Here is a 12387-nt window from a genome sequence, read left to right on the forward strand (position 1 = left end):
AACGTGTGAAAAACAGAAGACCATGGCTGGACAAAAGGAAAAAATACACCTTATTGATTCTGAAGAATTTATTCCAGAGCCTCTCAAACCACCAAAGACATGTCAGATATTTGATTTTCCATAGAAGATGATTATGTTTTTATACATATTTAATTAACTAGGGTTATGATTTTTAAAATTTTAGTTTCCTAGCTGTTTTGGAGAGTGTGTCATGATGTCTGTCCACTTCTCTAAGAACATCAGGATTTTTTAATGATCAATTTACTCTTAAGTAGTAATTTGATGGGTTTGATGTCAAATCTAACCTTCATTATCTGCATTAGTTGGGTGTTAATTACAGTAAATGTTTTTATTTCTAATATGTAAAGTTTGTCAGTCTTCAGGTTTCCTTCTCGGCCTTAAGAAAAAAAATCACTCTCAAGTTATTTGAAAATTTTAATGAACAACAGCAAAATAAAAAATACACAAAAACCAGAAAAATGTTTATCCATTTCCACTTATTAACAAAGTGAGTCTCAGTCCTTCATATCATAGGTACTGTATATTTCTAGATGATTTATAACTTAGAGCACTGATGTCAAAGGTTAACTTTCTTTGTGGCAAAAAATAATTGCAGTTTTGAGACTATTGAAAGCAATACAGTTCAGTGTCTTTTCTAACATGTAAGACATTTCTGTGTTCTAAGTCACAATGTCCAATTTTCTAGGCAAAACCTGGTTCCAAGAATAATAGTCTGTAGTATAGTCTTAATTGGTAGGGCAATAAATGACCAAATTAATTTTGCAAATGACAAATTAAGCAACCTAACATTCTACATTAAAACATATAATGATTTTAATTCATGCATGGTACAACACAAAATCAAATCTAATAGCTAATCCAACACAATAAAGCTTTAACATAATTCAAGAAATAAATGTAGTGACTCAACACAGAAGACTGCTGTGCTTTTGCTATGAGTTGATATTTTATAAAAAAAATACACAAATGACAATTAGTAAAACACAATTAAAAAATATAGAACAGAATTATTGTAGAATAACTAAAATAACCAAAACATCTGCCAGTTCCTTTAATATTACAGGTCAGTTGTCCCATTGTCAATTATTCAAGCCAGTAATGATGTTCTGTTCTGAATTTATCCTGAATCACCCTGGCCTGAATTGTTTGTGCTTTTCGGGCAATTTATGAAATCTAAATTAAAGCTCATAGGGTATTGCTGTGGATGACTATTCCACAACATGAAAGTTTGTTTAACTCATACTGAAAAATAACTATTTTTTCGGTGATAATATTAAATAATTAGTTCAATAAAACAGCAGTATTTGCCTGTTGGGTTTGCACAGTATTACACAGTATTAGAGCATAATAACCTGTAAACACTTAACACAATGATGGAACATGTGCAAATGTGAATAAAATGTGTTAGGGTAAATACAAAAGCTTGCATGCTCTTTGTCAACGATGAGCTAATTTAGCTAAATTTGTTTTATCAATGGGGTCACAACACATAGCTCTGGTTATGAAAAGTGTAAAACGACACACACAGTGTGTTTTGCAAAGTGAAGGTCGGTCTGCTGAGATGTTCTGTTCATGTAAAATTGAAAATTCAAGACAGCAATTAATCAAGTAATTAATCAAGTGACCATGGGTCCTGGCAGCAGTTTTTAGAAACTAATCCACCTCTGTCTGAAGTCCCACAATCTCCACCAGCTACCCTGTCTGATATTAGAGGCTGGAAATTCCGTAGTTTTTACACATAATCAAACTTAGTAGGATTGGATCTCCTGCCGTCTTCACTGCGTGCCCTGTATCCATCCTCATAACCTTGCCTGGATTTGTCATCATATCCTGGACCAGACTTGTAGATAGTGTTGTGAGAGGGAGCTTTGTAAGAAACCGCATTGTAGCTGAAATACAAAGGAAACAGTAATGAAAATTATCTTATAGCTTTACATGTTAACTTTCCTCTAGTTTTTACGATAAGGACAATGTCCTCTTTATTATCTTGTTTGTTTTATTGAGTACAGAAGAGGACAAATAAAAATAACTTTTATATTTATAATGTACCTATATGATTTGGTCTTTTTTATTTCCCCTTGTTTGAAATGATCAAGTCATATTTAAAGCCTAATTCATTGCTTGATAATAGTTCTGCAACCCATGATAATCTAAATGGCAAATATTTCTGTTGCAGATCAGCATATGAACTGTACTGTAACTTGTTTTTCACCAGATACCTGCCTTTAAATTCTCCTGTAAAAAGATCAATGACATTTCTATAAGAATAAGCAACAAAAAAGGAAAGCTTGATGATTTCTCAAACACAAAGCTAGTATGTCTCAGAAAAGTGACCAGTTACACATGAAGAGTACAGAAGGAAATTTACCGAGATTTTTCAGGCACCATTCCTTTGCAGGCCAGGCACATCATGATCCCTCCCACCGTCAGCAAAGCTCCTCCCACCCAGCCCACGAAGAGGGCGGGCCCGAATGTGTATCTGAAAGTTAGAATAACCACAGTAAGATGCGTCAGGAAATTTGAATTTTACCATCATGAAAGCTCAAACGTGACAGGACACTCTTCCTGTGTCTAGTGGAAAAAAATGATCATGAAAGGTGTCTCTGGATTGCACTCACCTCGGCTGCAGAGATGATCCATAGGCAACCTCAGTAGAGACTATTGCAAAGTTGGTCACAATCAGATTGGCGAAGACAGAGACTCCAGCAATGGCACAGATCCCTGTGAGCAACATATCCACAGTCAAAAGGGAGGCATACTGTAAGGTTGTCAGATCATAATGAATGAACCTGAACATTCCAAAAGGCACAATACTCCTCTTTGTCAACACTTCTTACTGTTCCTTCTTGAAAATGACAAGAACTTCATAGTATTCTTCTTATTCTAACATCAAATAACATTGACGTCTGTACTGTTCTGCAAACAGTTGCACCAAGCTAATTATATGTAATGAAGGCATTATACAAGAGTATGTTACTTTTTTCAAATGCCAACTTGTGCAGATGGCCCTCAAGTCAGTACCTGCATTGTGTGAACCAAGCCAACAGTAGAATTGAGCTGCCTGTTAAGTACCCCCGAGTAGCAGTGTCAGAAAAGAAAGCTTTAGCATACCTCCAAGGATGAACATGATCCCAGATGTCAGGGTCATATTTGCCTTGGCTGTGTCTTCCATGCTCCCCATCTTAATGCACTTGAGAGCAAAAATGGCAATGAGGATTCCAATTGCACCCAAGACGATTCCCACGATCATCAGGGCTCTCACGGCTTGGAAACTACCTGTAGGTAGACAAAAATCACAGTAAGGATTCATGTCCAAAAACTAGCAATTTCTACCTAGAGTACTGCTGGCTCTACTGCTTGTAATAGGAAGCTCATTATTCTACTTTAAAATTTTAATAAACTGTGGCCGTGGATTTTCACTCGAAACGACATGTGTTGTTTATTGCTCTGTATCATCGTATTTACGATTTACGTTATCCTGCTGAAAATGATATTTCACCAAGGGGGAAATCAAGAGACTGCATGAGGTCAGTCTGTTTTCCCCATGTTCATGTGGGTTTCCCCTGGGATTCACTGGTTTAATCCCACAGCCCCAAAACATACTGATACTGTAGGTTAAGTGACTTCTGGGAACATTGGCCCTAGGTGTGAGTGTGTGTATGTGTCTATGTTTGGGTCTGTGTGTCTGAGATGGACATTTCATTCCAGAGTGTAGCCTGCTGGGATGGGCACTCACTCCCTCTTGACCCTAAATTGGAAGAAGCGGTGAGAAAATGAATATATGGAATGCAAATCAAGAGATGTGTAAAATCAACTGCAGCATATTAACATTTACTTAATGATGAGTTAGTTTTAATAGAGGGGTAATTTCCATAGTTAAACTTAGGGTAGCAGCACTGTGAGGAAACAATGCTAAAGACTGCCCTACTGTGTCACCGCAAAATTTCCCAAAATGTGATTTTGCATGACATACAAGACAAACTGGATTGGGTCTCTGCAGGACCAGAGTGGAAGTAGAGTAGAACAGAGACCAGAGTAGAGTAGGACCAGAGTAGGAGAAATTAAGTGCATTTAGTAAATTGCTATAGCCACGCAAAAAGACTGTTATTTACTAATTACCACCATGTTCAAATTAGCACCATTAGTAAATTAGACTTAATGTACTGAGCATGATTGACCTCCACATGGTGAAAGTATTTCACATAATTAGGAAAATTAATCCTCTAAAACAGAATACTTCATAATCCACCTAGAGTATGTTTTGATGGGTTGAAATAATTAATTTATGATTCTTTCAACTCGTTTTGAGTTGGTCTCATATTATTTACTACTAACATACCAAACATAATTTCAGTTTTCTACTTTGCAACTGTACTAAATACTATTTGATTTCAATTAATGAAACTAAGAAAAACATAATCATTTCAAGGTATTTTATTTACTAGATAATCTACAGTATATCAGGCTGATGTCTTTGCTGAATGATGATAACAATATTTCCATCCATATTTTTGTCTTGTGTCACAAAAGAAAGACATACTCTCAATACACAAATGATATGATTCCATCAAGTCTCCAGGTGATGAAAATGTTTGTTTTGGTCATTGTATTTATTCGCTTCCAAAATTAAATTTAAAGTTTACAAGTACAATGGCAGAAGTAGAATTGTGTGAATATACACTGGCACTGTATATACACTGAAAATCTATATAATCTTAGGTATTCTGACTGTTATGGTGATATATTGTGTATTTCAAAAAGAATAAAGCTTTTGTCCAGTAAAGCAAGTTTTTGTGATAAATTAACTTGTCTGTATATGTCTATAACACTACATGTCAGGTTGGAAATTGACTCATTTTACCATTTTATCATTTTATCTGCGTCTGGTTTTCCTGTTTCTTTCAACTAACCAGACTCCTTAATTCTGCAACCTTTGATTTGGATGCCCCCGTGCAAATCTCATCTAGGAACAAGCTGTCCACTTACTTGGCAATCCAAGGACAGTGTAGAAAGGCCGGCATTCTGAAGTGCCATACGATTCACCAACGCAGGAGTACCAGAGTCCAGAATATACATATACACTGGTCACCAAAGTCAAATAGCGATCTTGTATTTTCCACTGGTTCATGCCTGTGGCAGCAGCAACCGCTAACAGCCCTAGCATCGACAGCATAAGTCCCACCACTTGGAACATCGTGGAGGCCATTTTCTTTCCTGCAAAGTGTTCGCTGTTTACAAGCTCCACTATGCCGTCCGTTTGTTCGCAAAATGAAAGCCTAGCTTTGATTGCTTATCAGTGCACACAAAACGACTGAAGCTTATCTAGTGTTTGCTCGGAATTTTAATGTTGCCTCATGAGTTTCGAGTATGGCGAAGGTAGCTTTCGAAAATAGTTTCCTTATTTTGCCGATATGGGATGGGCGACGGAAGACCCAGTTTCACTATTTGCTTACTTAGTTTAGACAATTTTGGCCATTTTTTATTTTAAAAAATGGACATTTCACAAAAGTAGGCTGTACTATAGATCAAATAGTTTGCCTATGTTTTTGGCTTTTGCTGAATAACTTCTACCTGAATTCTGTATCTGAGATCAATAGAAACCCATGACCTTCAGCAAGGTGTGGCTACATAGCGTAACGGTTGATTCCGCAATCTATTTTTTAAGCGGGTTCAGAATGGAAAAAAAAACTCTTCGATAACTGATATGTTATATATAATACTAGTGCTGTGTTTTGTCTACTGTAAAATCAGAAACTAATGTCATCTTCACTGCTATAAAATTATTGAATTTTGTCTTTCTGTGAAAGAAGGAGGTTTATGTAATGAGTAAGGGGGAAATTTTAAAAATATGAATATCACACTATTCATGTTCTTTATGTAAACATTTAAAAATATGATTCTTTATTCCTTTATAAAATATTGGTCAAATTTGTCAGTAATTGGATGTACTGTACAAAACATATATTTTCATTATAATTTTAAAAAGTAAACATTTAAAAATTTAAAAAATAATTGTTTTTTTGAGAGAACAAATAATATTTTCCTTTCCACCACTTTTAATCTGCTTTTCCTGATGTGTGTAGTCGTTATTTGTATTGTTGATAGTCCATTACTGTATGTTATTCTGCATACCAAAATGTTTCCTCATGATTGTATTTCAGTAATTTAAAAAACATTTTTGCAGACACTTCCTTTGGTAAGCACATTTAAAGAAAGCACGTTACAGATCAGGAACTCGCAAAATCCTAATCTATAATAACTTTTTAAAATTAAATATGATGCACTTACAATTCTGGTTTGGTATACACCTACATAAACCTTTCTTCAGAAGAATAAAAAATACATAAACAACATAATCATTAACATTCAGAATTCTTAAACATTGCTTAGAGCTGAACTGTAAAGATTAGTTAAAATGATCTTTCTTTTATTAATGAATCTCAATAAAAAGTGTGTGTCAGATTGGGGAGTAATTGATTAAATATAAGATTGGATATTTTAAGAATCAATTAGTTTTAGAGAACCTGGTTTTATTTTTTTCTTAGACACAGAGCTGTTATTGTGTGATGTTAAGACGAAGACGTGTACAGTAAACTGGCCCCTTAAGGATTTCACTCTGTTAAATTATGATCCTGACAGTTGTCTCTGATTATTCCACATTCTAGGCACAGTTATCATTCCCTTAACTCAGCAATATAGGCCAACTGCAGCCAGATGCCCAGAAGTGCCCCCTTCCACGGTAATGTCCTACCTGGCAGCCCGAGGATGGTAAAGTAAGGTCGGCATTCTGTGAATCCAGAGCTCTGAGTGACACAGGTTCTCCAGAGGCCCCGGTAGTTGAAGACAGCTGTTACAGGGTTGTCGTAGAGGTCCTGGGTGCTCCACTGGTCCATTCCAGTGGCGGCAATGACACCCCCAATCCCCAAAATTCCGAGAATTAAGCCCATCACCTGGCACAAAGTCACTGCCATGACGTTTTTGGAGCACCTGCTATGCTGGAACCTCCACAATTATTTTCTCTCGAGTTAGGAGTCAAATGCTTTCCAGTGCTGCCTGTAGCCTGCCTTATTCGGCCTTATCGTGGACTCACCTGTTTGACTTTCAGTCTTTGGATCAGATAGGATTGTTGCCAGGTCCCCCTACACCCCTGTGCTTGATTCTCAAAGCCCTGTTTGTTCATGGCCTTGTCATTGCAGGTGAACAAAAATAGGGAGGGACCGAGTGGGTGGGGTGGTACTGGGATATTACTGTATTGCTGATGAAACTTGAAGGGGATTTTCATGGGTTTTGGTGATACTGAGATGATAGCATCGGTTGGTGATTTGTTTTAAGACTGACAGAGCAAGTCCCTATCTTTGCTTATTTATTAAAAGCTTTCGTTTCTTCTTCACAGGATGCTCTCCGAAATAGGAAACTGATAATTTAACCTAATATTACACTAGCTAAGTGACTAATAAACAAGAGATACATTAACAATAGATGATGGCTTTTGAGAAGTTGCCTTGAGAGCTCATACTGTAAGTTCATGCTCATTCTATGTTCTTTCCTGCGGAAACCTCATAATTTGTAAGCCTGTGACATACCATTTAATAATCTTTGGGTCAAAAAGACTAAATGTTTTCAAAACATTTTTCTCCTTAGTCAGAATTGTTTACTTTTTTCTTAAGCGAGCAAAAACATCCTGATACTGTATATTTTAGAAAGTAAACTGACAAATTGAACAACAGAGTTTCTGAACAGTTGCAATATCTCACTCTGTCAGGGTATTCCTGTATGTCCAGAGATTTAAATGTACTTAACAGTTAATGAAAACATTTGTAATGTGGCAGAAATTAGTCCCAATGTGTGTAGACCTTGTACAGGTGGCAAGAGAAAGAGTAGAGGCTGCTGGTGTGTGTTGCTACACCTCGGTGATATAAACACATAAACTGAAAAAGTTCATAAGAGTAACAATATGAATCTTCTTTATGAATGAGCTAAACCCGAACTACCAGAGCTACATTATAAAAGCCTGTGATACAGTGCCAACCGTAGACGATGATGTCAAAGGTGTAATTTTGTAAATGTATGAAAATGTTTTGTTTTTTAACTCCCCTATTTGTGCACTAATTGATTTGTTGTAGGTACTTCATTTTCAACATGAAAAACTTGCAGTAATTAAGTCCCCTTATCCATTCCTACTAGAATGAGAGACTTCCTCCTATGAATAGGTTTTTTTACCCTTGATCTATCTGTAGAATGATGTTCTAATCCCTGGGAATGCCAAAAAGCAGATCCTATCTGTTACAGTTTGTAAAGGAGTTGCAACCTTTCTGGGAAGTGAAGTATAAAACTGTATAAAACAAGGATATGTTATTGCACCAGTGTGATGAATCATTTTCATCATCCAAACATTGTTCCAAAGCCACTCAGCAAAACCCCAAAACCTGGTTTCTGCATTGAGTGTTTATTCAGCCTTTCAGCCTCCAACCGGCTAGCTGACTCTGTTTGAACATTGTTGTTTCACCGTGTACCAGTCACCCTTCATAAAGCAAACAGAGATACTGTATGGGGAGAGGCTACAACCCAGGCTAAAATTTTGATAAGCCATGGATGCCTTTTTCATATCGAAACCTCTTATGAAAGTCACGAAAGTGAAGTGAATCAAAGAAACCAACTCACAATTTCTGTCCTGTCTTCACGATCCATCCTCACCTGTAATTCAGCTTCAGAAATCTCATGTTGACCTACAAGGCTCCACATGGCTTGGCGCCTCAGTACTTGTCCGACTTATCATCTTCCAACTCCCCAGCTTGCAGCCTGCATTCATCTGACTCTGGTCTCCTGCCTGTCCCCCAAGCTCGTCTACAGACTGGGTGTCAGAGCCCCAAAGTTCTTGTACACCCCAGAGCTTGTACACCCCAAAGCTTTGGAAATCTATTCCCAAGGATATCAGAAAGTTATCCTCCCTAAGCGTATTCAAATCCAGACTCAAAATCTTTTTTTAGGAAGGCTTTTATTTAATTGATGTTTGTCTTTCCTTTTGCATCTTCTAATACTGTATATTATCAACCCTCCAGTTTCTTTGTGCTGTGTTTCTACGCAAGACTCTTGTGTTGAATAAAACAATGCAGTCAAAGTCTTGTTCTTACATTGGATCAGATTTAAAAGAGCAAATCAAATTAGAAGAATACCAAGGAGTACAGATTCCTGTAATCATCTGTTTTACATTGTGATTATCCAATGATTAATTATTTAAGGTGTGAATTATTTAATGAGGTGTTAAAAGGTACTGTAGGTGAAGACAAAATGTAAATTGTCATTACTGTCACATTAATTTACATAAATTTGTTTTGTTTCGGCAATGTCAGAACTACTGTGGTAATTATACTTTTTGGAAACACTGGAAATTCTAAATGGTATCCTTAGAATTTATAGAAAATAGAAATATTTTATCCTAAAAATAAATACCCTTTTTTTCTAATTCCAGGAATATATTTTAAAAATGTTCAAAATTTCAATGATTCATATATTTCCATAGCTTTTATAAATAAAGGCAAGGTATGTGAGGTACTACCACTACCATTACCAATGTGAGGTGACTACTACCAAAAAACACAGTGAACCAGAAATATACAACTAGTCATTATCTCATTATTTGTACTGTACTGTGCTGTAATTGTATTTTATAGTTTGCTTTTGCTCTATTGAGATGTTTTTAAATTAATGAAAAAAAAAATCCAAGATCACTTCATGAAACAATGATTCCATTGATCCTTCTCTTCTGAACCATTTGTTTTATATACAGTTCGTATTTTCTTGGTAGTGTAGACCTTGCCTAGCCTGACATTGTGATATTTCAGGAATAATTTAAAAGGGGGGATAATTTTGTCAGAACTAGCCTTTGTGCCATGTGTGGAAGTATTTTACATACAGTACTGTATTCTATAGTTCACATGCATGCATATGCATATGCAGTGGTCACTTCTAAACACACATTGATGGTAATAACAGAGTGTGACCAGAGCTGTACCCAGACTATACAACTTACTGCAAAACTGCTGGAATTGTTCTCTGGAAAAATGCTTTTTTTTTCATAATAAATTAAAACTCATTTAGAACCTTTCCTGAAATTAGCTGTGACTTCTTGCATCCTCTACAGTAGCATCATTAGACAAATTAGGCACAGTAGTTCTTACTGAATCACAAAAACATATTTTTGTGCTGTTTTGTATATTTTGATACAGAGCAGTTGAGTCGTGGGTTTGATCCTGGTCTGAAGTGCTGTTGGTAAGGGGTTTGCATGCTGTTTCTTCAGGAGTTCCAGGTTTTTCCCACCTTTTGAACACATGCTGACTAGGTTAGTTGGTTTGAGTTGTGTTCGTGCTTGTGTGAGCCCTGCGATCCAGAAGCCTTGTACTTCTGGATTAGTCACCAGGTTGCTGCAAGAACGGGCAGTTTTCTGATAATGGATAAATGTACTGTAAAGTTACACGTTGAGTAAGTCGTTTCTTACTTGTTTGTACCGCAGTACAAACAGTATTGTTTGTACTATTACTATTGTTTGTACTATGTACTCTACAATTACAGTATTATGTAATTGTACATTAATTTTATTATGTGGTTTTAGGCTGGTTTGCTTAGAAATCTTATACAGTATCCATCCTTTGTGTTACTTTCAACACACAGAATAGAACACATTTACATTTTTACCACTAAAACATTTTTTCATTTGCTGTGTCAGCATGAATGGTTAATTGAAACGTGTTTATATATGTTTTAGATTATATCTTTAAGTGTTATTACAGAAGCCCTATACCTTTCATGTCTTAATTGTGATGTGTTTAATGTACTGTAATAATATGTTTTTTTTTATATTGTCAATTTGGAAAGAATGGAAGTTCTATTAATAAAGGACTTAGATGTTCCTGATATTAAATTTAAGTAATTTGGTCTACATTTAATTGTTACTAATATATTTTTAAACTTTAAAGCATCAGTACAAATCTAGAAGTTCAAGACATAAGGTTAATTAATTTGTAGTTAATGCTTCCATAACTTTATCAAACTTATTTTTTTTCAAAACATATTTTCATTAATATGTACTGATAAACATTTTACTACCACTATAAATGACTATTAAACCTTATGCTTGTTATGCTTTAAGCTTTTTAGAGTTTTTAGAGTCTTTCATTTGTTTTTTTTAAAAATCATAATTTTAAGTCCGTGGTGACCATTTAATTCTGATTATTTAATTTAAAAAAATGACAGATTTTGGACAGCCAAAATGACAGTCATTTTCATGACTGTGATTTTATGGAATCACGATTCCTTTTCAAATGGGCTCGCAATGGTTCTGAGCTAGCTTTCACCAGCATGCCAGCTTGTCTTAGTCAAGAGACTTCTGCTCAGAGATAATTAGCAATTAGTGTACTAACTTGTTTTAGTCTAATGGTGTAGTTGCAACATCAGTAGCAATTGTGGTTGTAGTTGTATGAACAGTATAGAATTACATCACCATGATTTTGTGGGCATGTGATGTATCCAACTTTCTCTTTTTAATTTCTAGGCTTTTATTTGAAGAATCTTTTGTGAATCGGTGAAAATACAATAGAAGACAAAAAGCACAATGCCATAGTGTAAACTGGAGAACAGTTATCAACCCATTTGTGACTTAACTCTGTGTGATGTGGGAGTGGGGAAACAGAACTGTGTGCTCTGCTTGTACTCTGCAGCTTGACCAAGGTTCCCTGGTCTATCTTGTCTTGCCCACTCACACACATTTTGCAAATACTCCACAAATTAAAAATAAAGAGTGTTCCTACCTGGCAGACCCAGGATGGTGTAAAATGGCCTGCATTCAGTAAATCCAGAGCTGCCCACTTCACAGGTATTCCACAGCCCTTTGTAGGTGTAGACAGATGTCACCACATCCCCCTGGCGGTCCTGGTTGCTCCAGTTGTTCATGCCAGTGGCTGCAATGATAGCCCCTACGCCCAGAAAAGCGATCAGGAAGCCAGCAGTTTGGCACATTGTTACAGCCATCCTTCCTGAGTGAAGGGAGTTTGACTTGTAGTGTCCTGCACTGGCTACACAGTTCTAGACACAAAGCAGGCACAGAAGCCGTACGAGAGCTGAGATCGGGCTGAGATGTTAACTAGGGTCCGTATCTGCCCTCCCACACAGCTACCTGTATATGACTCAAGTCCTCTTGACGTGAATGTGGCCCTCTGACTGTTTTCCTTTGATAGCTTTGGAGGGACAGGTCCACCTGGTACCTTTCAAACGCCAAACACCAATCTGTCAGAGCGTGAGCAAAGGGCATGATAACAGTATATTGAATTTTATGTGTGGCTATCGTTGAGCCACCCATTTGGCAAGTGCTGG

The 12387-nt window shown here is 36.5% G+C and overlaps 1 protein-coding gene across 3 annotated transcripts; it reads right to left on the minus strand.

The window, feature by feature from the left end:
• Positions 1 to 434: 434 nt before the first annotated feature.
• On the minus strand, positions 435 to 12144 carry LOC102684671 (claudin-18). Of its 3 annotated transcripts, none has more exons than XM_015361319.2 (5): positions 11826 to 12144; positions 3133 to 3297; positions 2640 to 2742; positions 2390 to 2500; positions 435 to 1910 (listed from the first exon to the last, which is right to left on the minus strand). In XM_015361319.2, the coding sequence occupies exons 1-5, from the start codon at positions 12043 to 12045 to the stop codon at positions 1754 to 1756; spliced, it is 756 nt and encodes a 251-aa protein (XP_015216805.1). In that variant the 5' UTR covers positions 12046 to 12144; the 3' UTR covers positions 435 to 1753. The 3 variants fall into 3 exon arrangements, with proteins under 3 accessions (XP_015216805.1, XP_006637728.1, XP_015216806.1); XM_006637665.3 differs by lacking the exon at positions 11826 to 12144 and adding an exon at positions 6773 to 7163; XM_015361320.2 differs by lacking the exon at positions 11826 to 12144 and adding an exon at positions 5008 to 5335.
• Between the last annotated feature and the right edge of the window lie 243 nt (positions 12145 to 12387).

Source organism: Lepisosteus oculatus, chromosome 13 (genome assembly GCF_040954835.1).
Source record: "Lepisosteus oculatus isolate fLepOcu1 chromosome 13, fLepOcu1.hap2, whole genome shotgun sequence".
Lineage (NCBI taxonomy): Eukaryota > Metazoa > Chordata > Actinopteri > Semionotiformes > Lepisosteidae > Lepisosteus > Lepisosteus oculatus.

What these genes read in the sequence shown, in the direction of transcription:
- LOC102684671 (XM_015361319.2), bottom strand. Translation starts at nt 12,045, where the DNA reads ATGGCTGTAACAATGTGCCAAACTGCTGGCTTCCTGATCGCTTTTCTG. An exon ending in CACCATCCTGGGTCTGCCAG is followed by an intron (nt 3,298 to 11,825) that starts GTAGGAACACTC and finishes GTCTACCTACAG; the next exon opens with GTAGTTTCCAAGCCGTGAGA. An exon ending in ATGGTGCCTGAAAAATCTCG is followed by an intron (nt 1,911 to 2,389) that starts GTAAATTTCCTT and finishes TTTGTATTTCAG; the next exon opens with CTACAATGCGGTTTCTTACA.